Genomic DNA, 27,940 nt, shown 5'->3' with positions numbered 1-27,940 from the left:
ATAACATAATTTAAATATATATATATGTATATATTAATATATTTTTTTTGTTTTTCGAATCCAATTGGCAACATTTTTGTATTTATCGAGGGGTTTTTAGCGTATTCTATTCATTTATATTTGAATTAATACACACTACTAAGAGTATTAAATATATAAGAATATTCGTATTATTATTATTATTAATTTTTGTTTTCTGTTTGAGGGAGGGAGGAGAATTTGGCAGTATGATTAACTAACCAAACTCCATAAAACATTTTATAATTTTTTATCAATTAATTCATCATTCGTTTTCTAAAGCGTTTTTTGTCTACTTGGTGTTTGATTTTGTTATTTGTGCTTTTTTTACGTTTTTTGTTTTTTCTTTTGAGTTTTCCATCGGTTTTCATTTTTATATTTGTTTTTTTTTTGGTGTTTTGTTTTCTTTTCGATTCTCGTTTCTCGATTTTGGTATTTGCTTTGGTTTTTCGTTAAATTTGATTTATTTAAATTTAAATAAGCGTTTCGTAATTGTTGTTAATCCGGTAATCGCTCTGCTCCTTCATCCTGTGTATCCATTGTCCATCCATTCCAGCCCATACATGTATGTATATTCCATTTCTATATCCAATTCTATATCTATTTTACATATATCATAGAAATCAAAAACTTAAAAACAAACACAAACATAATTCAACACTGAAAGAAACGTTGAAACGTTTTTGCTTCATATTTTCAAATATATTTGTATATCTGAGTGTGAGTGTGTGTGTGTGTGTGTGTGTGTGGGGGGGGTGTGTGAGTTTGTTTATCGGTTGGTTCAAATTTCAACATTATTCACCTTTACTTTCATCTTCAAAAGACACCCAAGTCGAAGCCAGGCTTCAACATAATCAATTTGAATAATTGTCATTTAATATCGTCTAACTATATATAGAGAGTTTTATATGCACGATCTTCCTTCTCTCTCTCTCTCTCTCTTTATATATGTATATACATATATATTACAATAACTTGCTAACATGAAAACCAGAAGCATTTAAATGTATGTATGTAGGTAAGGGAAGGGAGAGAATTGAAAACAAATTTCTTAGTTTATTTAAGGCATGCAAATTGGTTTTCGCTTTTCAATCGTTTTTGATCCTGATACAGTGCAGTGATTCAAATTGGGTTTAGATCCTTTTTACACATACATATATATGTATATTTTTAAGTATATAAAGTAAGTTCTACCATTTTTAGATGGCTTAATGAACACGTCTATTTCTTGCTTGGTGTTTGGTTTCGTTTTCGTTTCTTTTTCTTTTTTTTTTTAATTATTTTTATTGTTGCTTTATTGGTTATAACAAATCGAGATTAGTTTTCGATTCATTTCGTTACGATTTGAAATATTTTTCTCTTTTGCTTTTATTTATTTTTTAGGTTGTTGTTTGAGAGCTAAAAAAATAAATATTATAAAAAACCAAATACATACCAAAACAAATAATAATTATAATAATAAATGAAAATTCTCTCTGTCGCATATATAAAATGTTTTATTTTATGGTGTTGTGTGTAAATACAAATATAATTTGTGTTTTTTTTTTATTTTTTTGTATGTTTTATCTTTTCATTTGTTTTGTTTTCGTTTTTTTTATGCAAGATCAAGATCATTAACAACAATTTTTTTTTTTTTTTTTTTATAAAGCTCTTACAAAAAGCATAAAATGAAAAAAAAATATTAAATATAATAATAATAATAATTATAAAATTCTACAATTATAGGTCAATTAAACAGATATCATAGACTGTTGTTGTTGTTTGTCACGTGTTACAAAAAAAATGTATATATAAAAATGTATGTATGTATGTGTGTGTATTGTTCTATTGTATATGCAAATAATTTGTTTTTTTTAGCGTTTTTTAAAGAGAAAAAGAAGAAGAGAAATACAGAAAATAATTAACTTAAAGCGGAGACCTCAAGACACTGTGCCTTATGCACATATTGCATTTTAAGTTTTTATTTCGCAAGAATTTACTTATAATTAATCAAAAGAGTAAAGGACACGCGCAGACATACACACACACACACACACACGCACACGCACACACATGATGTGTGTACATGTATATCTGCCAGATGAAAAATTTACAATTACAACTACAAATTAAAGTTGCTAAATACGAATTGTCATAAGCATTAAAATGATCCATTTCAAATGTAAACACAAAGTATATATTTTATAATTTGTTTTTTTTTTTTTGTTTTTCGTTTTTGATAAATAATTAAGATTAATTTTTTTGTTTTGTTATTTAGTAGGTAAAATTTTCTTGTATAGAGATATAAGTTTATGTTTGTTTGTAAAAAAAAATATATATATATTTTTTTTTTTGTTATTTTAAAGCAAAATTACAATCAATAACTGGCGCAAAAAGCAAAAAAAAAATAATAATTAACAGACAAAGAGATGATGTCCAAGGACAAAGGAGAGTAGAATAATATTAAGGTTTTGTTTTTCTCATTTGATTATTGTGGGGTGGGGGGGGATCAAGTGATAAGGACTAGTTGATAAAGGAAAATAATTGTAATTTTAGATATAGGCTTGGTTATAGAAACAGTATTTAAAGATCGGTTGCGGTTTTCCCTATGCAAGTGTATATACTTAGATTAATCTTTTTTTTTTTTTTTTTTTTTTTGTTGTTTGTTGTTTTTTTTTTCACTTATCTAATCATCTCTTGTTCTTTTTTTCTCTTTTCTAATTCTCTTTCTCTCTCTCTCTCTCTCTCTCTCTCTATCTCTATCTATCTAACTCTCTCTCTAATTTCTTTCTCTCTGCTCTAACTATCTGTTCTTTCGGGCTTCTCTCTAATTCTGTTCATGTTTAACGTTTACGTTTCTGTTCTCTCGAATCACAATCAACGCTTTGTTGTTTCAATATATATATATATTATATATATATATTTTATTATTTTTTGTTTTGTTTTTAAAGTTTAAATTTTTGTTTTTCATTTTTTTGTTTTTTTTTTTTTCATTTTTGTTTGTTTCAACACTTACAACACTAAAACTATGTATATCTGATCTTTTAATTCATCTTCACCTGTTTTTAATCTGTTCTGCTCGTTGGCTTGGCTCGTCATCATTTTTGGGGCTTTAAGGTATTGCAGGAAGGGGGAAGTGTGGGTAGAGGGAGGGTGGAGAGGGATTCTTGTTTTCAATATTCTTCGTTAAAACTATTTTTCTGCTTAGAACATAACAAACGCCTGGTTAAGGTATAAAGAATTAGAATTGTGTATTGATTGGCTGATTTGTTGTGTGGTTGTTAAAGAATCTTATAAGCTACAGCGAGACAATTACATTTAAAATAAAAAAATCTAATTATTAGACAATTAAAACAAACAAAATAATAATTAACATACACACGCAGGCATACACACTCACACGCACACACACTCACACGCACACACACTTTCAGACAAACGCATACGCACAGAAACAACAATAGATACAAGGTGCAGGTAGTGGGTAGTTTTGCTGGGCAGGGGAGGCGTTTTGTGAACTCTGGAGAGGATTTCGCATGTCAAGAGTTGAGAATTATCTTTGTTTTGTTGTGTGTGTGGGTGTTTTTTTTTTTTTTTTTTTGTTGTTTTGTTTGCATTTTTCGTTCCCAAATATTTAAAAATTCATTTGTCATGTTTTGCGTGGCGGAGTCGGTGGCGGCAGCAATGCAGTCACTGACGCTGACGCTGACGCCGATGCGGACGCAGACGCAGACGCCGATGCAGATGCAGGCGATGACGACGACGACGATGTGGACGACGACGACGACAGTTGCCTCATGCTGATCAGGTCTTTGGGAATGTTTTTGTATTTTGCTGAAAGATTATGGGACTGGTGAGCAACTTGAGTATACCGGGCCGTGGCCGATTCGGCGGTTCCACTAGTTGCTTACCTGCTGCCGCCTGCTCCTCTCTAAATAAATTTGATTTACGGATGTGGCCAACACCACCGACAACACCACTAACACCGCTACCACTACCACCACCACCACCACCACCGATGCCAATACCACCGAGTAAGACATTTATGTTGCCATTGCTACCATTGCCGCTGCCGCTGCTGCTGCCATTGCAACTGTTGTTGATGTTATTGCTGCTGTTGTTTCCATTGTTATTATTATTAATATTATTTGAGTTGCTGCCGCTAATAATGCTGCCATTGTGTGGTGGTGGCAATGGCGGTTGTTGTTTCGTTAGATGCTTATTGCTGCTTCCGACTCCTCCGATGCCACTTAGTCCTCCTATGCCTGCTCCTATTGATGTAGTTGTCATCGTTTCCCTATCCCTGTCCCTGTCCCGTTCCCCTGCCGTTGCCCCTGGCGTTGCTGGTGATTTACTTGATACTAAACTTATACTAGAAATTGCTGGTGGTAATGGAGATCTTTGTGAATCGTTGCCAATTTCGCCCGTGTATCTAAAAGTAAAAGTCCAATTAGTTAGTCATTCACTCTAGCAGAGAGTGATAAAATAAGTCTCACTCACTTGATATTGGTATATTCGCGGCCAACTTGAAGGCTTTGCTCTTCGGCCCGTTTGCGGGCAATCAGCGTTTGGATATAATGCTGTACCGCATAGTAGACAAATTTATACTGCGCCTCGGTCTGGACAAGGCCAGAGCGTTGCGAGCGTACCATTTGGATTGTGCGTTGTATATCGATTTCGGTGTCCAAGCCTAAGTGAATAGAATGGACCAGGATTAACATTCGTATGGGTGTTAAAGAGTTATTAATCACTTACCATTGCGCACAATTTGATCCAATATCATGTCAATCACAATAAATGTGCCAGTGCGTCCAATTCCCGCTGAGCAGTGCACACAAATGGGACCCTGGGCAAGAGGAGGAGAAGAGAGCGTTAGCATGGAAGGAGACCATTTCAATATGTTTGTTAGTTATCAACTTACCGGTTTCTCACCCGCCTGGGCTAGATTACCCTGCTTGGTGTTGACATCCTGCAAAAATTGAGCACACAACCCGGATCGGCTGGCACACCATGATCGGGCCACACTTGGAAATGATAATGATAGATCCGGCGCTCTGGTTTGTCTCGCCAGGAGACAAGAAATTCACGCAACGTATAATCGCTTGTGGAGTTCTCCGAAACGCATTGTATCTTGGCCGGACCAAATTGTTTGCATTGTCCTTCATCGGGCCAATATTTGGCACATTTCTCCTTGCCGCGCTCATACTCCTTGGTGGTCATAACAATGACCCGCGTATTCTCCTGCCAGATCATGTTCCAGAAATCGGTAACCGTATTGACCTGCTGCGTAAACAGACATCCCTGTGTGGCAATATACGTCTTGTACATTTCCCTTTCACGTTCCCGTTCCCGTTCGGCGACTGTGGAATAAACCCCATACGGGGATGGCGACTCGGAGCTATGCTTTTTCAGCAATCCGGCCAGGCAACCAGTGGCAACGGCCGCTGCATTCGCCGTGGCTGTGATGCATGTAGGAGTTCCTGGTCCAGTGCCACTGCCACTGCCGCCGCTGCTGCTGCCGGTTGTCCCGTTCGTGGACAGCGATTCACTGCGTTTATGTTTGCTGAGGGAGTCGGATTTACGATTACAGGTGGCACAATTGCTGTACGGCAATGTGGCCGATTTAACTGCACACTGGACACAGGTCTTGTTGATCAGCTGGCAATTGGGACAATTGCGCTGCGTCTGGGCGGCCGTACAAGCTGGACACGAGGGCACCGAACTATTCAGGCTCTCCGACGAGCTGCTCATATTGTACAGATCGCCATCGGTGGGTAGGCGTATATAGTTGGCATTAATATACTCGGCTCCGGGCACACTGTGCTCCACATCCTGCAATTTGACACGCGTGTGATCATCTGTGGATATGAGAACATTTAGAATTTGCCAACTTCAATGTCAATCGCCTCACTTACATGGCAATATATTGCGGTAACGATTCTTCAGACGATTCTCTGTCTTGTAGCCTTCGTTGCGCGAGAATGTATCACGGCTATCCTGCTGCAGTGATTCGAATTCCTCCCAGAAGCCACCTTTGACCAGCTGCTCGACCCGTGAATTGATGCCAGCTGCCGTAATCCGTGTGGCATTGAAGGGCTGTCGCAGATGCACCACAGTTCCACACGTCTCCACCATGGGATTACGTTTGTAGTGCTCGATCAGTTCGGAGAGTGTGGCAAATGATTCACCGCCGCCCACGTCGTACTTCTTATCCTGTGAAATAATAAGTTATATGTATTCATTATAGTAAGTTCTACTAACGGTTATGTTCCGCTTGACAATAAAATTAATTAACATAACTGAAACATACACACACACAATAAACCCAAAATATATTAGCGAATAAAATCAGAAACGTGACTTAAATGTTAAATGAGGAAAAAGTCTAAAATGCTACTCATGTAAATGACATGACTTACTGGGATGAGGCACTTTACTTACTTGGCTTTGGCTAGAACTATGTATAATAAAACAAAACCGTCTTATCATCCCCTCTCTCATCACGCCCTCTCAACAATCTTATACAATTTACATTAAGACTTAGTGGTTAGATAACAATTTACACAAACTCGATTTCCGTAAGTGTTTTTTTTTTTTTTTTTTTTGTTTTTGTCGTTTCTGCCTTTCAAATAATTCAAGTTGATTTCTTAATCTTAACGTATTTTTGACAGTGCCCTTGGAAAAACAAAAAAAAATCTTAAAATCGTGAAAGATCTGGTAAGAAACATATTGCCTGACAATAACAGAATGAAGTGTTTGAATGTGAAATGATATGAAAACCTTTTGGTTTAAAACCTTTTTTAAGGACTAAATTTATGGATTTATTTACAATCTAGCGGAAACTATTTGTAGGCATTAGATTGGGCATCGATTAGCCTTTTGGAATCTTAAATGTTTTACAGCATAACCATTTTAAAGGACCCCGATGGCTCAAAAATGGCAAGTTATTGATAAAAGAATTTCTGTTTTTTAACCCAAAAAGAGTTTCACTTAAAAACTCTTGAAAGTTGCTGAAAATTCAAATCTAATTGTTGTTATTATAAACAAAATTTATAGGAAATGGGAAGAAAAACTAACGAGTTGCATTTGAAATACTGAATACTGCTTGCTTGGTTGACACTTGAAGATGCCAACACACTGCTTGCTTGGTTGACATTTTGATTGTATATGCAAAGAAGCAGTGAAACTTGTTTAAGCGCTGTTAAAGCTATGTTAAATGCAAGCAGTTGAATACTGTTAAATATTACACATACGCGACATTGGTCGTCAGCCGCATTTTAATTCTGCTTTTGAGGCCTAAAAAGGTCAAGTTGTGGCTTTATATAGAAATAGATATATATGTATAGTAGATAGTATTTCTATTAGGCAAAAGTAACATTGAACATTACAAATTGCATATATGATGTAAATGATGTACTTAGTGCTATCGATTGACATCAACAAAATGAACTGGGTGAGACTAGTGGTCATTACTTCGACTTCGACTTGGAATTCTACCTATACGTATGCCGTAATATGCAACAACTACACTCTTACATACATATGTATGTACCGATGTACATACATATATACTTATACAATTCAAGGTCAAATGATGAGGAACTTTATGGCCAGTGCCAGTGTTTTGCCTACAACTTGTTGTTGTAGTTGCTGCTGCTGTTGTCAGGCTAGCTATATATATATCTGTATGCATATATCTTGAAATCGATTTGCATTTTTTGTTTCATATAATCTCATACGTATATCTATGTTTGTTTTGGTATTCAAAAGGGTTTGTGTACATACCTGCCATCTAATCATGACATGCGTTACTTTATCATCCGTTCGAACGGAAAGAACAAAATCACCAGGTTTACTTTGAGATTCACGCACAAGAAACGAACCATTCTTGCCACGTTCCAATATTAATTTTTCCGCTTCCTTGCCAGAAAGATTGCCATGAAACCATCTGCAATGAAAGATGTACAAGCAAATTAAACTAAAATTAGAAATTAAATGGTGCCACAAAATTTGCTAAATTCCAGCAAAGAAATTTGTTTTTTTTTTCTGTTCAATTGACTGGACTAACTGACTGACTGACTGACTGACCGATTTGACGATTCTCGATTGACTATTGGCTGTTGACTTTGACTACGTGCGCGCTTGAAATGCAATTACAAACTACAACACGCTGTGGTGCACAAAACAACACATTTTAAAAAATAAAACAAAAACAACAACAAAATACCTACATACAACGAACGTCTGAGAAGCGCGCAAAAAGCAGAAACGATGCCGACAAGTAGTAGTAGTAGTATGTAGTAGTAGAAACGACGAGTAGTAGGAACTAGGCAGTGCAAATATCGAATCGTATGCAGCAAGTCAATACGAGTATGTACATATATAGACTCCTACTGGCATCTACAAGCATACATACATACATACATGTATGTATATGTGGCTATATGTATATACTTATATGTAGATGTATTGCGTATAAGAAAAACAGTCAAATGGAAAGCAACAACACACACACACACACACACATGACATGAAAAGAAAAAGTGCAAGTTTTATGGCTCATTCGTTGTTTGAATTGGCAACTGCTTGCACTCACTATATGCTATCTATAGACATACATATAATATATAGAAATATACAGTAGAATCCTGTTATAACGACCCAGCTTATAACATCTGTCCGGTTATAGCGACTAAAGTTCGATGAATGATTGGTTGGACCCTATACAAACTTAAAGGGCCTCCGGTTAGTAGGTCTTCCGTCCCTTGAGCCGGATTCTACTGTATATCCATCTGTTCCTATATAAGTCGAAAACTACTCGCTAACTTGCCTAGCCAGTCAAATGATCAAACAAATAGATCAATATAGTAAGCATCTTTTTCACTCACAGATTGTCTTAACGAAAAGCACCTCTCTGCACTGCTTGCTCTTCTCCTATATACCTTAGGATCAAGGGTGGATTGTCACTCAAATATAATATAAACAAATCCAACCAACTTCTAATAACTCCCACTTTTAGAAACATCTTTAATGAATGGATTAAGATTATATAACATTTTCGTTGTCGATTTGATTAATGGGTAAAGAACGGCAAATTGTATATCGTTTCTATATTGTTATACAGCATTGTATAAAATAAAAAACTAACTATAAGACAATGATTCATAAGCATTTTAATAATTCAATTTTATTATTTACGTTATGATTTAAAATGTAGTTTGGTTTCACTTAAGATGACTCACTTTCAAAAATAAACAAATTAATAATTTCACAAGTTCATTTCAATTTAAGAATCAACTGTTGCTAAGACAGTTATAGTTTTTTAGTTGGAAATTGTTAAGTTAAAAAAAAAAAAATGTATTCTAAATGTCTAAGCTAATCCGCCCCTGTTTATTTGGTTGAGGCCTCTCAATAATTCGGGTAGGTTATTTTATTTTGTTTTCTTGTTCTTCTCTTCTGTGCATGATTAAATTGTTTCGGCTAACTATTTAGCATAAATAACACTAACTTAAAAAACTTGCTTTGAATTTCATATCATCGGCATTCTCTATCCCCTCGCCGCTCAGTTTCCTCACAATGTTGTTGTCTACGTTCCGCTGTGATCTGCTATGCTCTGTCCAGAGTTCGTCGCCTTTATAACTTCAACTATACATACATACATATATATACCTATATGTATATATATATATATATACATACAACTACATAAAATGTATATATGTAGTATAAACTACCATAAATCGAGCGAAATGTGCAACAACACAATCTATTGACATCAACGGGTGACAATAAACTCGGGAGGGGGGCAATGTGGGTGCTTGATAGGGAAGGTGGGGGACAGTGGCGGCAGTTGTCCTTAAGCCGGTTTCAGTTTCACTTATTTTGTGTGTTTTTTTGTGTTTTGTTTCTGTTTTTTTTTGGGGTCATAGATATCATAAAATACCTAGGTATTTTATTTTAAATGTATATGGCCAGTTCTCCAAAAACAAAAAACATTTATTGAATTATTTACATATTGTTGTAGGTGACACACACACACACACACTTAGCACACACAGTCATGTGTTATGTATGTAAGCATCAACTTAGAATTTATTTAAAAAATTTCAAATTCTATTTTTTTTTTTCTTCCGTATGTGAGCTATTAATAGAATTTGTTACAAACGGGCTAAAAACAATTAGCATTACATTAACCGCCCCGATAAACCCCGCCTCCGGGCCGTATCTAACATTTCAATGTTTCATTGGAAAGCGCGTGCTTTCAGTTGGTAGAAGAAAGAGAGGGGGAAATATTTGTTACACATTCAAGGTGGCTACTAATGCCGCCTTCAGGTGAGAGAGTGAAACAAGAAAAAAACTAAACAAAACAAAGCCCGGAAATATGGCTAAGGAAGTCCAAATTGAATAATTCTTTGTTTACTTTAGAAACCATCGCAAAGTCTTCAAGTTACAATAAAACTGCTTCAGTTTTCTTTATTTGTAGGTAATGTAAAGTTTTAATAGTTATCAGATTCAGGACCATAAGAACATTTAGTTAAAGTCGTTTCAGTTCATTACTAATCTCCTTATGCATTCAATTTGTAATTCTTGATCATGTGCCAAACGAATGACATTAGGAATAAACATTCCTAATTGGTTAGACCAAAGCAGTGACAGATTCTTGGGGGGTCAGTTAGATCGCCCTCCCTTCCCTTCCCCAACGAAACCATCATTCACAATTGGCCCAAAATACATATCTCTCCATTTCAGTTTTGAAAACGTTATGCTTAATTTATGATATATTGATAGAAGAAAATATTCTGCTTTGCATTGTTATATCCGATTTGCTTATGAACTGCGCATTCTTTTTGGTGATTCAGAGACAATATAGAATATATATATGTATATGTACGTATCATCTGTATCTGGAAAGGTTTCACGTTATTTACATAAAAGCAATTCACAGATTTTGGGTTAGGCCAGCTATTAGCACATTTCTTATTGTTTACCTCGCAAAAAAAAAAAAAAACATATATATTTTTTTCTTGACTTTGTTGTTGTGTTTTTTTTTTAGCTATTCTTAAATATTGAACAACTCTTCTCTCTCTCTATATATATATATACATAGCTATGTTTACACTGACCTCCAACTGTCTGAACGATAATCGGCCGCCCTTTATTACTTGATTTCACAAATTTGCCAACTTCTCTTGATCCTTTTCTGATGTATATTGATTTTTATATTTAGCATTATAATTTTAAATCGGCTATGTCGACAGAAAAACAAACTTAATTTATCTTGGGGTGTGTGTGTGTGTGTCGCGTCAATCGGTGAGAGATTTCACAAAATATCTTTACAGTTACAAAAGCCCGGCATTCATAAAAAGCAGCGCCGCCAGCAGCACCTTTACTTAAGGTCAATAAACAAAGAGACAAATGCTATATAGGATATATTATATATCTGTATACTTATATATATACATCTGTATATAATTATGATCATTTGTCATCATCAAAATGATATTTTTGTGTGCCAACGCACCGAGTTTGGCAGTTCGTAACTGACAAACTGCAACTTATTTAAAGGAAGAAAGGAATATAAATATATATGGTCTTTCTCTTGGATGAAATCGATTGACCAGGATATACAATCAAAGAGTATGGAATAGTCGTTATCAATAAATAGTCTTATTCATATTTAAGTTCTGAATGAATTTGCACAAATTAAACCATATTCAAAAAGGCAACAACAACTCAATTTTGTTGTGCAATTGGGGGAAAAAAAACGGAAATATGCAAAACGTAGAAAAAGTCAGGGGAAAAAACAAATATATATATATAAATAGAAAGAAAGAGGTGAAAGAAAGGGAGGGCTGTGTGTGTGTTCTTTAAAACAAACACATTACATACAAATGCAAACTACTTGTAAATATATTTGATTTGATAAATTGTTTATAAACAATATAGACAGAGATAGAGATAGAAGAAAACCCGAAGAAAACGACAGCAACAACAACAAAGAGTGGCAACAGCAATTGCAATTTGCTATTGACAAATGACAGATCTACCAATCATCTATCTATCTATCTATCTATATATATGTATATATATAATCACTTACTACAACTATTAAACTGACTTCAATATGTTGACCTAATGTGCCGGGTGAATTACACGTATCTTGGCATAAACGAAGGTCAGTCGCGTGATATTTTCCCCCTTCATCTGTTAACAGAGTTGCGGAAATAAACCAAGTTCAAATGGAAAGTTAAGTTATTGAATGGAATATTGAAATATTCAACAAATCTATGATTGATGAACAATTAGAAATGATTTGGAATACTTTCTACTCTAATCTCAAGTCTAGACTAAAATGTGAAAGATTATGAAAATCTAGCGAAAAAAAAAAAGATATCCAAGAGAGAAATGTAAAGAATTGCCAAGATAACAATAAATTGTCTGCGTTCTTAGTCTAGGGTTAGTGATTGCTTATCTTTCTTTTATATATATGTATGTACATACATACGAGAAGACAAATCTTTGCCAATTCCAAGTAATATTATCTAAATCTATATACTATGGCTAAATATACATAGATTAACTTTGTGTAGAAAGAGAAATTCTTTATATCTTACATCTGCAGTGCAACAGACGACTTTGAATGTGTCTCTAAAGTTATCTAATGATATAGAGGAAATTTCCCCCGCAAAAGTATGTAATCAACTGGGTTTATCTACATACATATATGACATGTCAAAGCCAAAGCTGATCATAATTGATTGCCTATTTGAATACATTGTAACATAATTGCGTCTTTAATTTTTTCGATATTTGTTTTTAACAACATTTATGAGTTGTTTCTTATTGTTTTTTAGTTGTAAGCAATAGAGAAATGCAAATATGATATCATCAACAACAAAAATGTTTGAATATGACAAATTTTCCAATACGTTTTTCGTTTTTCGTACAACACGACGTATGTGTAATGTACAAGTAAACAAATTTGATGGAAATGATATAGTTTGAAATTTTATGCTATCTAATAATAATAATTGTTCTAAAGATATGCACAATAATGCTTTATATGTAGGTATGTCTAAGTGATCTGTTTTGTAAATGGCGTGGCTAATTTCATTAGATCTTGGCAGAGCACTAAATATAAAAATCAATATAAGAATAATTTAAGAATATCATAAATAACAAAATACACAAACAGACACACAGAGAGAGAGAGAGAGCGAGAAGGAGAAAAAGAGAATAAAGATATATTCGCGCGTGGGATAAGAGCAAGATTTGTTTACGCATTTGATTTGATCGGATCTGATCTGATCTGGACATATGCCTTAAATGGATACTTTGTTTTGCTCTCCCCGTTCTTCCTGGCCTACTATATACAAGTGTGTGTGTGTGTGTGTGTGTGAGCGTGTGTATTCTATTCATTCATATTAGAATATCCAATTTATGAGTTGTTGTTGTTGCTTTTATTAAGTGATTGTTGTTTCAACTGATGCTCTGCGTAAATATTTACTCATTTTCCTCGGCATTTTTGTTGTTTTTTTTTGTTTTTTTGCGTGGCAATTTCGAACACATGACAATTTTGTTGCTGCTGTTGTTGTTATTATTATTATTTTTTGTTTGTTATTACTATTGTTGGCTTATTAGGGCCCATTATTGGCTGCTGCCAAATTGAAATGTGATTTCAAGTGTATTAACGTTTTCTTTTTCGTCATCGTCAAACGCATGACAGCAATCAGCAATTGCATACAAATGCTCAAATCAAATTATCTTTCCTTATAAATGGTTTTCCCATCTCGGAACTAAATAAGAAATTACAATTTCAATATTGACTAGTTGAAAAAATCAACATGAAATTATATAAATTGACCCTTTGAATGTAAATTTCAAATAAATTACAATCAAATTGTTGACTTTGCAATTGAGAAATGAATAGTTGTCTTTGCTTTGCAATTAGTTTTCGACTTTTGTTTTTTCATAGCATACATTTGTGAGAGACATTCCGAAAGGAAAAAGGATAATGGACTTACTTATAGCTATGCAACTGGAAACGCATTGTGGCCAGTAATTGGAGTGTGCTTGTTGAACAAACACCGCCAAATGCGGTGGGAAATGGTGGCGGGGTGGCTGACCATGATGTGGGTGTGGCTGGATATGAGGCGGCACCACTGCCCATGCCATAGATGGGACTCAAACGATGCAGGGATTCAGTTGATGTCGATGTGGAAGGAGCTGCCGATGCCTGGGCTGAGACAGGGCGACGTCTGTTGTGATTCTGATTGTTGTTGCTGCTGTTATGAGCCACGCCCTTAATGATCAAAGCCAACTCATCGTTGGTCATACAATTTTTGCATTCACGATTTGCATATTTTGTTGCCTTTGTTGATTTTTGTGTGTTGATGACTTTGTCTTGGATTTGCCGCTGCCTCCGCCGCTGTTCTCGCCGCCATAATGAGCCTGTATGGCACGCTCATATTCAAAGTTACGTTGATTGTTGTACACATTGTTGTTGTTGTTGTTAATACTATTATTATTGTTGTTGTTGTTAATATTATTGTTGTTGTTGTTGTAGACTTGTTTCTCTTGCAATTTGTGATTTACCACATTGCCCAGCGAACTGGACAATTTCTCAATGCACTTGTTAAAAAAGCATTTCTGCGTTTTTTTTATTTTTTTATTTTTTATTATTATTTTCCGGTTTTTACACTGTTTACTTTTTTTGTTGATGTTTTGTTTTTATTTTCTTTGTTTTTGGTTAGCAAATTTTCCTTAATTGCTCACACTTGTTTAAATAACAAGACAGAAACTGTGTAATAATTAAATAAACACACACACACACAAACAAATAAACGAAAAAAAAAAACCATAAAACAAACTATTTCCACTATGTATTTGAAATGTTGTTATTTAATGATTGATATAACCATCAATATGTTCTTTTCTCTCTTAATTTTGTTGCTCTTTTTTTTAAAGGATTTTTATCGTTCAGTCATTTATTGTTTTTTTTTTTTTTTTTAAATTAATTAATATCAGTACTTTTAGTTATTATTATGATTAGATGATTATTGCACAATTTTCTTGATAGCCAATAAAACTTTGGTCTCATATGCCTTCAGTTTGGCTGTTTTCTGTTTTGATGGACTTCCGCTGCTGGGACTTCCATTGACTCCCAACGTGGCTGCTGCTTCATCCAGACGCGTTTGTGCCGGAATCAAGTGCTCGAAAACAAATGCGGATGAAGGCATAATCTATATGCTCAAAAGGATTTCAAATTAACTGAACAAGACGATCACAATGCGTTACGATCGCGCGCGCGCCCTTTTCTTGTTGTTTTCTTTTGTTTCACCTTTTGCAAGATAAAGTGATAAACTGTGTGTTGTCCCGTTGAACCGCAATTGAAGAATGAAGCTGACAGTCGATGTCTCCAAAGCTTTTGTCAAGGTGGAAAAGCTGCTACGGTTGCTGCTGGTGCTGCTGCTGCTTGTTGGTGATCGTTCTTGACTCTCGTGATCGTCGTTGTCGCTCGTTAGGTTGCTCTTGCTCTCGCTCTCTCTCTACGCTTTTGTCTCTGGTTTTCTCACTTGCTCGGTTTATTTGTCTGCCGCTTTAGTTGTAACTTTTTCTTATTTTTGGGGTTGCGTTCTAAGCGCTCAGACTGTGTGCTGGAGAATGAATGAATCGAGCTTGAGTGTGTCCAGCGCTTTTTGCTTTTAAATCATCATCCCTCTACAAGATGGTGGACCCCCTCTTACTTGCTGCCTGTGCTCCATCACACTGCTGCTCCTCCCTATGTCATCGTCAACTGTTTTGCTTGTCATTGCCTTAATCATTGTCAATGTTGTTTAAAGTTTTCGAAACGAAAGATGTTTTACACCTTGTTTATATGGTGGTGGGAGTTGATAGCACCCCGCCCCCTCACCGTCATATCCACACAACACAACAGACGAATCCTCCCTGCCTTAAAGTACAGTTGCATCATGTTCTAAGTATAAGTTGTGAGACAGTTTAAAAACTTAAAATGTGAATATAATAAAAACACTTTTACTTTTATTTCCTTTGAGTTGGTGGAGATTTACATTTGATGACTAACTCTACGAAATGTATGAATCAATTGTATGCCAAATATGGGCAAAAAACACAGAGTAACAGGCGCCTCCTGCCACCGGAAATGAAATTGAAACCGGGCTCAACAGTAAAACAAAAGTGAAGCTATCGACTTCAAGTTACCCTGCTTATAATAAAACAGAGATTAACTAGTAATGGTTACACACAATGTAATGATTTGAATGTAAAAACCGGTTGTATTAAAGTGGGCCCTTAATATTTTCCATTAATTATATTTTGTTATTTTCAATTCCAACAAAATACATTTAATTCAAACATTCGATTTGACGACTAATCAAGAATATATGTATTTCAAGTGCATAGAGTCGAATCGTTAGTTTGTTTATCTGATCAATTTTCGAATTCAAATGGAAAGACTTTGCGTTTCCGGTTGGCTATCTCTAACCGTTTGATTGCATTTAGTATGGTTATACAAGCTTGGTCATAATAATAGGTACACATGACATGCCTTTACTTTAACATAAAGTTATGGATAATTTTTTCAAATTTATAAACAAAATTATAAATCTATTAAGACTTCTTTATAAATGTACTTACAGTTTCGTTATAGTTTTAAAAACTATTTCAAATTCAAAGAGAATTCATAATGGTGTACTTAATAACTTGACCATGGCTGTACAATTTGAAAAACGTTTACAGAACTTTAGGTAAAAATAAAAATAACAAATTTCTGACCAATATATAGACTATATAGACCAGATATGCCTAGGGCAACGATACAAACAGCACTATATACATACGTCTCATATCTAGGAAGGAGAGCAAAAGAGACGACAATATCTCGATCCAAAAAACAGTGTCGAGTTTCTTTTTACAACGCGCAGGCGTAGACGTCAGAGGCATGTGGAAACGTGCCCCGCATATTTGGCAAACATTTTTTGTTTTTGTTGTTTTTTTTTCGATTTTTTTGACGACGTGCGACAGTGTCAGGCCCGAACTAAGTATGAACAGTGGATGGATGACAAACAACAACAACAATTTGGTTCATTTCGTCATTGGTTTTTCGTTGGAATCAAGCAGCAGCCACAGTAACCATATGACAACACATCGAAAATGTTTCAAAGTCAACAACAACGACTAAAATGTTCAAGCATAAATCAAGAAAAGTGTTCAACAAAAACCCCACCACATGATTTACATACATATGGATAAGTATGTAGGTACTTGTGTTTCTATCTGCAAGTTATATGCATATAAAACTCATATAAAATCGAGGAAAACGGCAATTTACGAACAGTGGGAATCAATCAATTCCGCACATTCAAAACGAGGCGCCAGCTCGTGATCTTCAAGGATCTTCAAATCGATATTTCATTTGTTGTTTGGTATATCCCCTCCGTTCGCAGTATGTAATAATTTTGTCTTTGCTGATTTCGAGTAAATAGTTTTAGGTATTATCCTTTTTGTTTGAATCCTCTACAGTACTCAGAGTAGGCTTTGTGATTAGTCTAGAGAATCCAATATCAGTATTAAAAGACAGTCTTCTTTCAGTGTAAATAGACTTTTGAGATCGCCTTCGATAGCCTTTGCTCAAAACTTACCTGTTTTGTAGCTCAGGTATCTCTTATCATTATATTTAAAAGGCAGTCTAATCAAATTTAACAGATTTTACTTCTGCGAACTCTGTGAAGTAATATCATCTTGGGCCTATTACATAGACTCTAAAGTTGTGCATTTGTATAATAAAAAGTTTGAGTAAATCTACTTGTCCTTTAATATCATGTTGCTGTTAAAATATTTCAAATAGTGAGAGGTTTCAGATTGTTTAAGACTTTTGCTTTTGGTTTGTTTTCTTTCTACCTGTTCGATATATGTACATACATACATAATTTGACAGATTCAGCAATTTCAATGCCAATCCTGATATAGCGACCTTCACAATCCCGAAAACAGAGCCACGAGACACTTAGACCGACCCAACGACCGTATTTGGGCCCAACAACAACAAGAATAATAACAATAATCATAATAATGATGATGGGGGAGAGCCTCAAATAAGCAAAAAAATAAAGGAACAACAAAAACAACGTTAAATTAATAAATAAACATAATTTATTGTTATTTTGTGCGCAAAATGAAGGCATTTAATATGCCAAGCGCAAAACTATGCGTCAATTGAACGAGCCTCCCCTCGTCTCATTTTATCCCTCTGTTTATTTTCAAAAGTTTAACATTGAGTTGGGCACTTTGAGAGTGTGCCGGACGGACGACAGGCTCAGGCTCTGGCTCATGTATCAACTCTCCTGTTTGTGGGTTGGGGTTAATAGCCCATTGTCGATTTGATTAAATTGTCTTGCTGAATCCTAATTCAAATTAAACATGTTCCAAATCAGTTTTTCATTTTCACTTTATTGTATTGTTGGCAGAAAGCAAATTGGGCACGTAAGTCGTAAGAATAGAGGTGTTAACGTGCCTTATATATGGCATTATTTAGCTGATCAGCTCCTTCTATGATGTTATTTTACCATACACGGCATGAAAAGCTACAAATGCATTTGCAATACTTGAAAAAGTAGTGCATAAAAGCTATAATTAGATTTCAGATTTACGATTTCTGGGATATCCCCAATGTATTGAAGATTTATGAGAGATTTTTGCTTATTACATAAGGCTTTTACTTTAATATGGCAGCAAATTTTTGGGGATCATAAGAATGCATTAGTTTTCTGAAATGCATCAAACAAAAGGATCATCATCATCATTAAAATCATTTTGTGTACTCTCTTCGGTTCGATGGCCCGTTGGTAGATGATTGTGGTTTTTTATTATTTTGCCTTTTTCTTTATTATTTGGTTGTTCTTTTTATACAAGGGATTTACCCTGAATGTATAATTACTGACGACAGATGTCTCAGGCCCAGATATATATGTACATATACATACACATACACATACACATATATCCAATTGTATTTGCGGTTGCCGTTTCGTACGACAGTTCGTGCCGTGAGCTTTAAATTGAGTTCTCAACCATTTAGGATACAAATTTAAATTAACTAAAGTGTGTGTGTGTGTTGTTGGGGTTTTTGTTGTATTTGATAATAGCATACACTTTACTGTATGTGTTTTTGTGGGTGTGGGCATAGATCTATCGATATACATATATACCTATATATGTATATATATTGAGCTTTTGTTTTTTTTTTTTCAATTTCATGAGAGGCAATTAAAATCTATGCATGGACCAATCCTGTTCTCTAGGAAAACAGTTCCCCAAAACCTTTACAATTTAAAGATTATCTAAGAAAATGTTGTTTATGGATATTGAGTTAAGATAGAGTTAATGAGGATCAAAAGTTGGAAACCTCTTACACTAATTTTTTTGAATACCCCCTTTTGAAAGGGTATGTAGATCAAGTATTCATTATGATTTGTTTTTTTTTTTTTTTCGTAAAGTCGTTACAATTTATTATACCCTTGCAAAAAGGGTATATTAATTTTGGTCAGAAGTGTGCAACGCATAGAACGAAGCATCTCCGACCATACAAAGTATATATATTCTTGATCAGCACGACGAGACGAGTTCAACTAGCCATGTCCGTCCGTCCGTCCGTCCGTCCGTCCGTCCGTCCGTCCGTCCGTCCGTCCGTCCGTCCGTCCGTCCGTCTGGATCAACGCAAACTCCTCCTAGACCGTAAGAGCTACAGAGCTGAAATTTTGCACGTAGGCTTGTATATACTGCAGGCGTTGTATATCTCGGATTCAGTCGGATCGGACCACTATATCATATAGCTCCCATACAAACCCCAAAGTCACGAACAGTGACTTTTCTCAATAACTTCGTTGTTTTCTATGTTATTATCGTGAAACTTTATATTAGAGAGATTATTACGCCTATAAACTACTGTGCCAAATTTGATCAAGATCGGGTGACTATATCATATAGCTCCCATAGGAACGATCGGTCGAAAACAGTGACTTTTGTAAATAACTCCGTTACTTTTAACGCGATTGCTTTCAAATTAAACACTTGTTAGTTTAATATATCTGTTAATGACTGTGCCAAGTTTGATCAAGATCGGGTGACTATATCATATAGCTCCCATAGGAACGATCGGGCGAAAACAGTGACTTTTGTAAATAACTTCGTTACTTTTAACGTGATTGTTTTTAAATTAAACGTTTCTTAATTTAATATATCTGTTAATGACTGTGTCGAATTTGATAAAGATCGGGTGACTATATCATATAGCTCCCATAGGAACGATCGGTGGAAAACAGTGACTTTGATCAATATCTTCGTTATTTCCTATGATTGTAGGCCATTCTTTCGCAAACATAAGCCTTTTTAGATAAAACGTTCTTCCACATTGATGGCTAATAGGTAAGGAAAGAGTTACCAAAAGGTTGCAAGGGTATACAAACTTTGACGCGGTCGAAGTTAGCCCCGGCCCTCTGGTTTTTTATTGTCGTAGTCAACGAAATGTCGATTTATGAATAACCAATGGTAATTGTGTTATATATCTATGGATTTATTATCTAAATTTTAGTTAACTGTAATGATAATAAATTGTTATAAGCTATTTTTAGAATGCGGATATAACATTGCAACGGTAAATGTCATTTTCAAAAGTTGTATTATTAAACAAAAAGTAAAGCATAGGAAAACAAAATCTGTAATTTTCGAATAGTTGGAAAATTATAAAAAAAAAATGTGACGAAAGTTAGAATTTGTGATAAAGTGAGTAAAAGGGACGCTTTTCTAGTGTCTTGTCTTGTCTATTTCCCTTGTCTATGTCTATGGGAAGACTCTCTAAGCCAATGTGATTGGAAATGATTGTTTTTGTTTTCAAAGTCTTATGGTTTCAATCAAATCAAAGTGATAATCTAATTTTGTTCATTACTTTTCGCTCCCTTATTTGCAATCTATAATTAAGAAATTATATCGAAATACGCATTAGATTAATTTAATGATAATTAAAGTTGAGTTATTCGTGATCTCATAGAACATTCGATTGTTAAATAATTTAGAGTATACAACTCTATACCTTCGATGTGAGGGGGAAGTACTGCAAAAAAAAAGGCCACAAATTGCAGTTTCATTATATTGTAAAGCAAAACACTCCGATATTTATTGTATTTACCATGAGTCTATATATACATATGTATGTATGTATATAGTTATAGTCATGATGGAATTTGACTTAAAAACTTGACAACTTGATCGCTCTAGAGAAGATGACTACTTATACTTATATATAGGACACATTCTTTGTTATCGGATGACAAAGGTGGAATCGGTGGAATTTTTGTGATAAACATATGATAAAATGCCGTTGGTCTGATGTTATACCCCAAAAATGGATCAGGATCTGTCAGTAAGCCAGTCAGTCAGTCAGTCACACATGCATAGTGGAATGGGTAAACAAGATAAATAACAACAACAACAACAACGAATGGTGTATGTGACTGGTAACACGCAAAATGAACTGGATAATGTGGGCGTTATTAAGGAGCGTATCTATCGTGTCATGTGTAAACACTTTAAATGTCTGGGATCAAAAATATATATACTCACAATTAATTTGATTTACGTATAAAAAACAACATTCATTATTATTGCCATAGCCATAGATATAGATGCGATCAGTTACGGATATATGTACATATGTAGCTCATACAATACAGTTAAAAGCCGAGTGCTTTAATGTAAGATGAGTGACGAGAAGATGTCGAGAGGCTAAAGCAGGGTGGAGGGAGCGGAGGAGACAACTTTGCGATCAACGTGAACGGCATAATTTATATAAGATAAAAACTCATTCCATTTTATAGGCTTGTCTTAATGGCGAAAATTGAAAACATTTAGTATTTCAAAGCACTTGAAAACAAAATCCAGCGGATAAGTGGTATTAGGATTTGTAATTAAAGTAAAGGTGAGAGGGATTTACATCAAAACTTATTCAACACGGCAACACACACACACTCACACACACACAAACTATAATGAAAACTTAATTGATGAAAGATTTGCTAGTTTGCTCCAATATGTAAGTACACTACACGTTTATACATACATACATATATATATATATATATCTATGTATTTGTATACAGATGTAAGTATTTACGCCCATTTGTGTATTTATTTTTGTTTTTTTTTTTTTTTTCATTTATTTACTCGCGAATACACACTGGAATTGCGATGTGTGAGAACTTTGCATCGTTGTTAATCGCATTGAAGAAAGTAAAGCAACAATTAACAATTATCATCATCTTTAATTACAACAATTAAGCTAAACTGTCAAATCGCAATAAGCGAATAAGCAACAACAACATTGACTGCATAATTGCAATTGCAATTCGATTTTTTGAATTCGTTCAAAGTTCAAGATCTACATATATAACCATCCATCATTAGAGAAAGGGTAAAATACCAATATACATCTATATATATATATCAATATACACGGAACTAGAAAGTTCCCCACACTTTTAAAGTTGCTCACTCTATAATGAAATGAAAGTAATGATAAAGAACGATTCCATGAAAAAATTAATCACTTTTTTTGAAGTACTTAGTTATTCAAGAATGAAAGTCGCAATTAACTTGATTAGAATGGATCAATTGGTTTAAGAAGAAATCTCCTAAGAACAAACTAACTTACTGGTGACATACATATAGCTATACATATGTATGAAATATTTTTTAAATGAAAACTATAGCAAAGAGCTCTACTTCAATATGTGGTGTAATTATGTTACTTCTAATCTATAAAAATATATAAAATTCATCTTTAGTAGGCTATATAATATGTTTTCAGGTTTAAGTCCTTGGGCAAATGTTGCAGACATAGACTGTCATGTAAGGACAAAGTAAACAATGTTCATTTAATATCAACAGATTCTCCTACAATGATCTAACGCATCTAGGGAGGATATCTAAGAGGTTTGGACTCCCTTGAAATAACGATATTTCCCGAGAAAATAATATTTAGATCTATTCATGATCCAAATGATGATCTATCATTGTAATTTTAAGATATGACTTAAATTAGGATAGATATTAAAATTGCATACTTCTACAACTGAATTGAACTTAAAAAATTAAGAATAACAAACTTTAAATATCTATGTATGAGATTTGTTTGTTTTTTTTATCAATTCTGCCTCCTATAAATAAACTTTAAAAGTCCAGGTTTAAGCCTTGACAAATTCGGAACCCAATAAAATTTGACGTCAAAGTTGTGTGTGTGCCAACTTTGTGATGCGATCAGAACCAACAACAAAAGATATCAACAAAAACACTGCTGATATTTTTGTACCTGAAATACGCAAGTAAGTATTACACAAGATCTTGAGCTATAAATATGCGAGAGTTCGACTTCAGAGTTTATAAATATAAACCGACAGAAAGTCACGTCACGACACTTTTGGCCGTCGCTGAGGCCGATGATGCAGTGCAACCAAAATTGAGGAACAGGACAAGCAAACGGGATGAGGGTGGTAAAGAGCATTAGCATAAGTTCAATTTAAGTTTCAAAGTGATATTTTTTGTTGTTGTCGTTATTGTTTTTATTGTTAATATACTTAACACAGTTTGCAAACAAGTATTGCCAATACCAGTTGTGTGTGTGTGTGTGTATGCCTGTGTGTATGTTTGATTATTTTTAAAAGTCTCTCTCACCTTCTTCGCATCAGACCAATTAAATTTAGTTGCAATACAAGCCGGTCAAAGTCAGTGGGCGTGGCCCAAATCAATAAATATAAAGAAAAAAAGGTAGCTGACCCCTTAGGATGACCGTTAGGATGAATGCGGAAAATGCACATTCCAAGAAGAACGAGAAGCAGAAGCAAAAATAAGCAACAAATGACACACACACAAATACAGAGAGAGAGACAATCAGACAGGGTCAGGAGATGTTGGAAGAGATCAAGGCGGAGAGGAGGAGGAGGAGCCGTAGTAGTAGCAACGCAAGACGGTAGGGAGATAATATAAAAATTTCAATGACTCTCGAGAGGTTCAAACAAAACAAAAAAAAAAACCAATAAGAAAACGTAAAAACGTACAAAACAGAAGAAATATTAATAAGCAAAAGAAATATAATAAATAATACAATACAAAAATTTGTTGCGCGTGGGGTTGTAAAATGGCAACAACAAAAGCCAATGCTTCAATGTGAGTTGTGTCTATCTCTGTGAGCGTGAGTGTGTGTGTGTGGGAGTTTCGTTAAATGGAATTAGAAATTATTCACACATTTCATATTAATTCGAAATGAGACACAACTTCTCCTTTACCACCAAAAGACAAACATATTCAAACATTAAACAAATTCTATGAAGTTTATTAACAATTCATGGAAACGATAGACTATGACTAGAATATACATATGTAGGTACATACGAGTAACTAAAGGTTTTTTTAAAGAAATTTTTCAAATATTTTAATACCTTTGTCTAAATCGATTCATAAAAAATAGTGTGAATCACTTTTCATTATAATGGAATAGTTAATAGATTATCGAAATTTATAGATTATCGAAATTTATAGATTATTGTTATCCAAAGTTAAGAATTCGTTTTCAATATAACTTTCATTTAGTCTAAGTTAAACCTGGATTTATGAAGAAACATCTGATAACCTGTCTAATGTAGAGATCTGAAGAGTGTGGACACTTAAATTGCTCTTGAGACCTACTATAACAAAGAACTAAATAGCCCATCAAAGTAGTAAACAATCCAATCAGATCGCTTTACATATTCTTTGAATTGGTCCGATAAGATCAACGAATTGGCAAACGGAGTCTTTGTTTTTTCCAACAGGAAAGTGAAACATTGATGATAAATAGTGAATAATGCATATTTGAATACTTTCTGTATGATTTTTTTGAATTGAATTGAGTCATTGTCATTGCCCATCTAAAGTGTTTCTAATTAGCAATACTATAAATATAAATTCTTTCAAAACTTCATGCTTTATTGGTGTAATTTTACGAATTAATGTTTATATATTTACCAAAAGCTAACTCAAGACGATTTCTGAGAGTGAAAATTGCAAGACAGTATTCCAATCATGAATATATACCTATTTATTTAGTGATAAACATACATACATATATCGTATTTACTTGTGGACATAACTCATTGAGTTATTCATTAACAAAATTGTTGCTCATGAACTGATATTGTTTACAAATCAAACAGCAAGTGGGGGCTTACATATCGAGGAATCCTTTATAAGAATTGCAAAATATGAAATTTTAACTGATCTTTCTACTTAAATATCGTTGTTTTCTTTCAATAATGTATTGATATTTGTAATATAAATTATCGGATGGGGACTTACCTTTCTGTGGTGGGTTCGGCGCAAATTAGCGGCTGTTTTAACTCAATGGCTTGGCCATTTTTCTCCTTCAGCTCACCATTTTCCATATAATATTGTACCAGTTCCGGCAGTGTGGCGAACTTTTCACCTGCGATTTAAGGTGTTGTTGTATGTATATGTGTGCATTTATCTATGTATGTGTGCATCCAACTTACCACCATAGAGATCAAAGAAATCGCCATTGTTTTGAATTTTAATGTGTGTTACCTCATTTCCACGGCGCACAGAGAGCGTAAAAGCGCCTGGATTTGAGGATGAGAGACGTGCGAGAAATGAACCATCAAAACCGGCTTCCTGTAGTAATTTTTCAGCTTCGATGCCAGATATCGTTGGGTGGAACCATCTAAAAACGGTAATAATCAAACAAAAAATTAAATTTTCTTCCAAATTGTTTGTGTTGTGTTTAGTTTCCCTCACTATAATGTCATTGTGATGACTTTTATGACCTTTTTGGTCATTCGCAATTAGCATATGTGACTTCAAGATTCCCACTGATAATGAATATTAAAGGCTAAAAATATTAACTGCTGTTTAAAACAAAAAAAAAAAAAAATTGTGCATTATTATAATTTGAAGGTATATAATATATACATATAAATGTTTTTCAAAAACTAATATTTATCAAAATTTGTTTTTTCTATTTGTAGTTTTCTGAAATACTTTTAAAAATATTAAGTATAACCTTTTTTTAACCAGGGTATTTCTTTGCAATAATTTCTAGTTCAGCATGACAAACTGTGTTAAGATAGGTCAAGTCCGTTAAAGTTACATATGTCCAAACCTTTTTTTTTTGTATTAATTTAATTTAGATTATTTTAGAATTATTAATTAAGGCAACATTTTAACCCTTTTAGGGTATAGGTATATACATATATATTCTCTCTTATCTCGTCTTTGACTCTGCCAGACATACTGATATACAAATTTTTTATTTAAGATATCTTCAAAAAAAAAAAAAAAAAAAAAAACGAATACATTCTGTATTTTTATGGTGCTGATAAGGCAAATGGGTTGACGATAAACTTTAATAATAAATTTATAAATAAAATTCTGCACCCAAAAATGTGCAATTAAATTTTATATTTATGTGTGTATTTTGATTTTTAAAATTTTTCGTTTTGTTTTATTGTTAATCAATAATATTATGCACACTAAAAAGAGAGATGTCGAGACACCAAAACCGTTTTCAACGCCAAAGTAATTTTCTGATAAGAATGATAACCGATTCACATGGCAACCGTTAGAAATTTGATTTGTTATCTATTCCACTAGTTGCATTAACTGAAACAATGTTAAAGTGCATTTGTTTTTCCATATAAAATCGTTACCTTTTTAAATAATTCAATATGAAAATCTACAACTGGAAACAAAACTATAACCCGCCCATTTCACTTGATTTTGATTCTAGTTCAGGCAGAGACGAATTTGAATAAATTTAAAAAGAAAATAATAATAATAATTTTAAAAGGGGTTGATGGTGATGCACTCTGACAAATGTTTGCCCTGAAAATCAGCTGTTTTCCACAAAATTCTGCGCGGTGGCGGGTGGCGTTATTGGCCTTTACACAATTTGTCTCACCTGTTCACCACCAATTTGTTGCTCACTTCGAGGTAAAAAAGAATTTATTATTATTTTTTGTTAAATCAGAGAGAACCACAGAAACTATTTTCAAAGACTTGATAAACAGACCTCCAAAGAATGGACCAGAGGAGCTTTTAGATATTTAATGCCTGCGCCTTAACAATCCCTTGATTCCGTATAATTTTGCATGGGTTTTTGAAGAAATCTGATAGTTTGAGTGATGGTGGCTAAACGGGGAATGGGGAGCCCAAAAAAAAAAACCAAACGAAACGGAAAAAAGAACCCCCCGCCCCTGGGATCCGTCCCTGAGTGTGAGTGTTAGTGTAGTGAGAGGTTTTTGCGTGTATTGGTGAGAAATTTTTGCAGTGTGTACATTGTTTTTTCCTATTGATTTACCTTCGCGATGACATTTTCTTATTGAATGCGCACTTAAAAAATAAATAAATGTTACACTTAACGAAAAAAACGAAACTTATGTGTATATGCTTTTTGTTTTAAACTTATTTTTACAATTGGATTTGGAAAAAAAAAAACTATAGGCTAGGCTAGTCGTAGTGATGGGGAACTAGTCGATAGTTGTCAACGAAGATGTACTATCGATAACAATGTGCGCAAACAATCGATACACGCTGTTTTCTGCACAGTGGCTCCATTTATGACAACGTGGCGCCCCTTCAGTAACGGAAATTTTGATTTAGAAGCGACACAATGAAATTAAATAAACTATTTAAATTTATTATGATAATTGTTTTCCATTCGTTCTTTTGATAAAAACTTAGTTGAGCATTGCTTTGAACTGTTTTAAAATGAAAACACATTTGGTATTATTTTTATTGAATTTTTCTCATTGTTTTATTTAAGCAATTTAAAAGATTTGTTGTACCTTTTTTTTGTGTGTTTTGTTTTGTTTTGTATATAGAG

At 34.0% G+C, this 27,940-nt stretch overlaps 1 protein-coding gene across 1 annotated transcript; it reads right to left on the bottom strand.

Moving 5' to 3' along the window:
* Nucleotides 1-320: 320 nt before the first annotated feature.
* csw (corkscrew) lies at nt 321-27,585 on the bottom strand. Its single transcript, XM_068303565.1, is given in 11 exon segments — nt 321-3,831; nt 3,909-4,429; nt 4,498-4,687; nt 4,753-4,843; nt 4,919-4,971; nt 4,974-5,855; nt 5,913-6,210; nt 7,783-7,945; nt 25,399-25,525; nt 25,593-25,780; nt 27,416-27,585. Coding segments are annotated over 11 exon segments (2,712 nt in total). The 5' UTR covers nt 27,430-27,585; the 3' UTR covers nt 321-3,646.
* Between the last annotated feature and the right edge of the window lie 355 nt (nt 27,586-27,940).

The sequence above is a fragment of the Drosophila tropicalis genome, unplaced genomic scaffold, assembly GCF_018151085.1.
Source record: "Drosophila tropicalis isolate 14030-0801.00 unplaced genomic scaffold, ASM1815108v1 contig_158, whole genome shotgun sequence".
NCBI lineage: Eukaryota > Metazoa > Arthropoda > Insecta > Diptera > Drosophilidae > Drosophila > Drosophila tropicalis.
The sequence above is the reverse complement of the archived record's forward strand: the minus strand, read 5'-3'. Positions and strand labels throughout refer to the sequence as shown.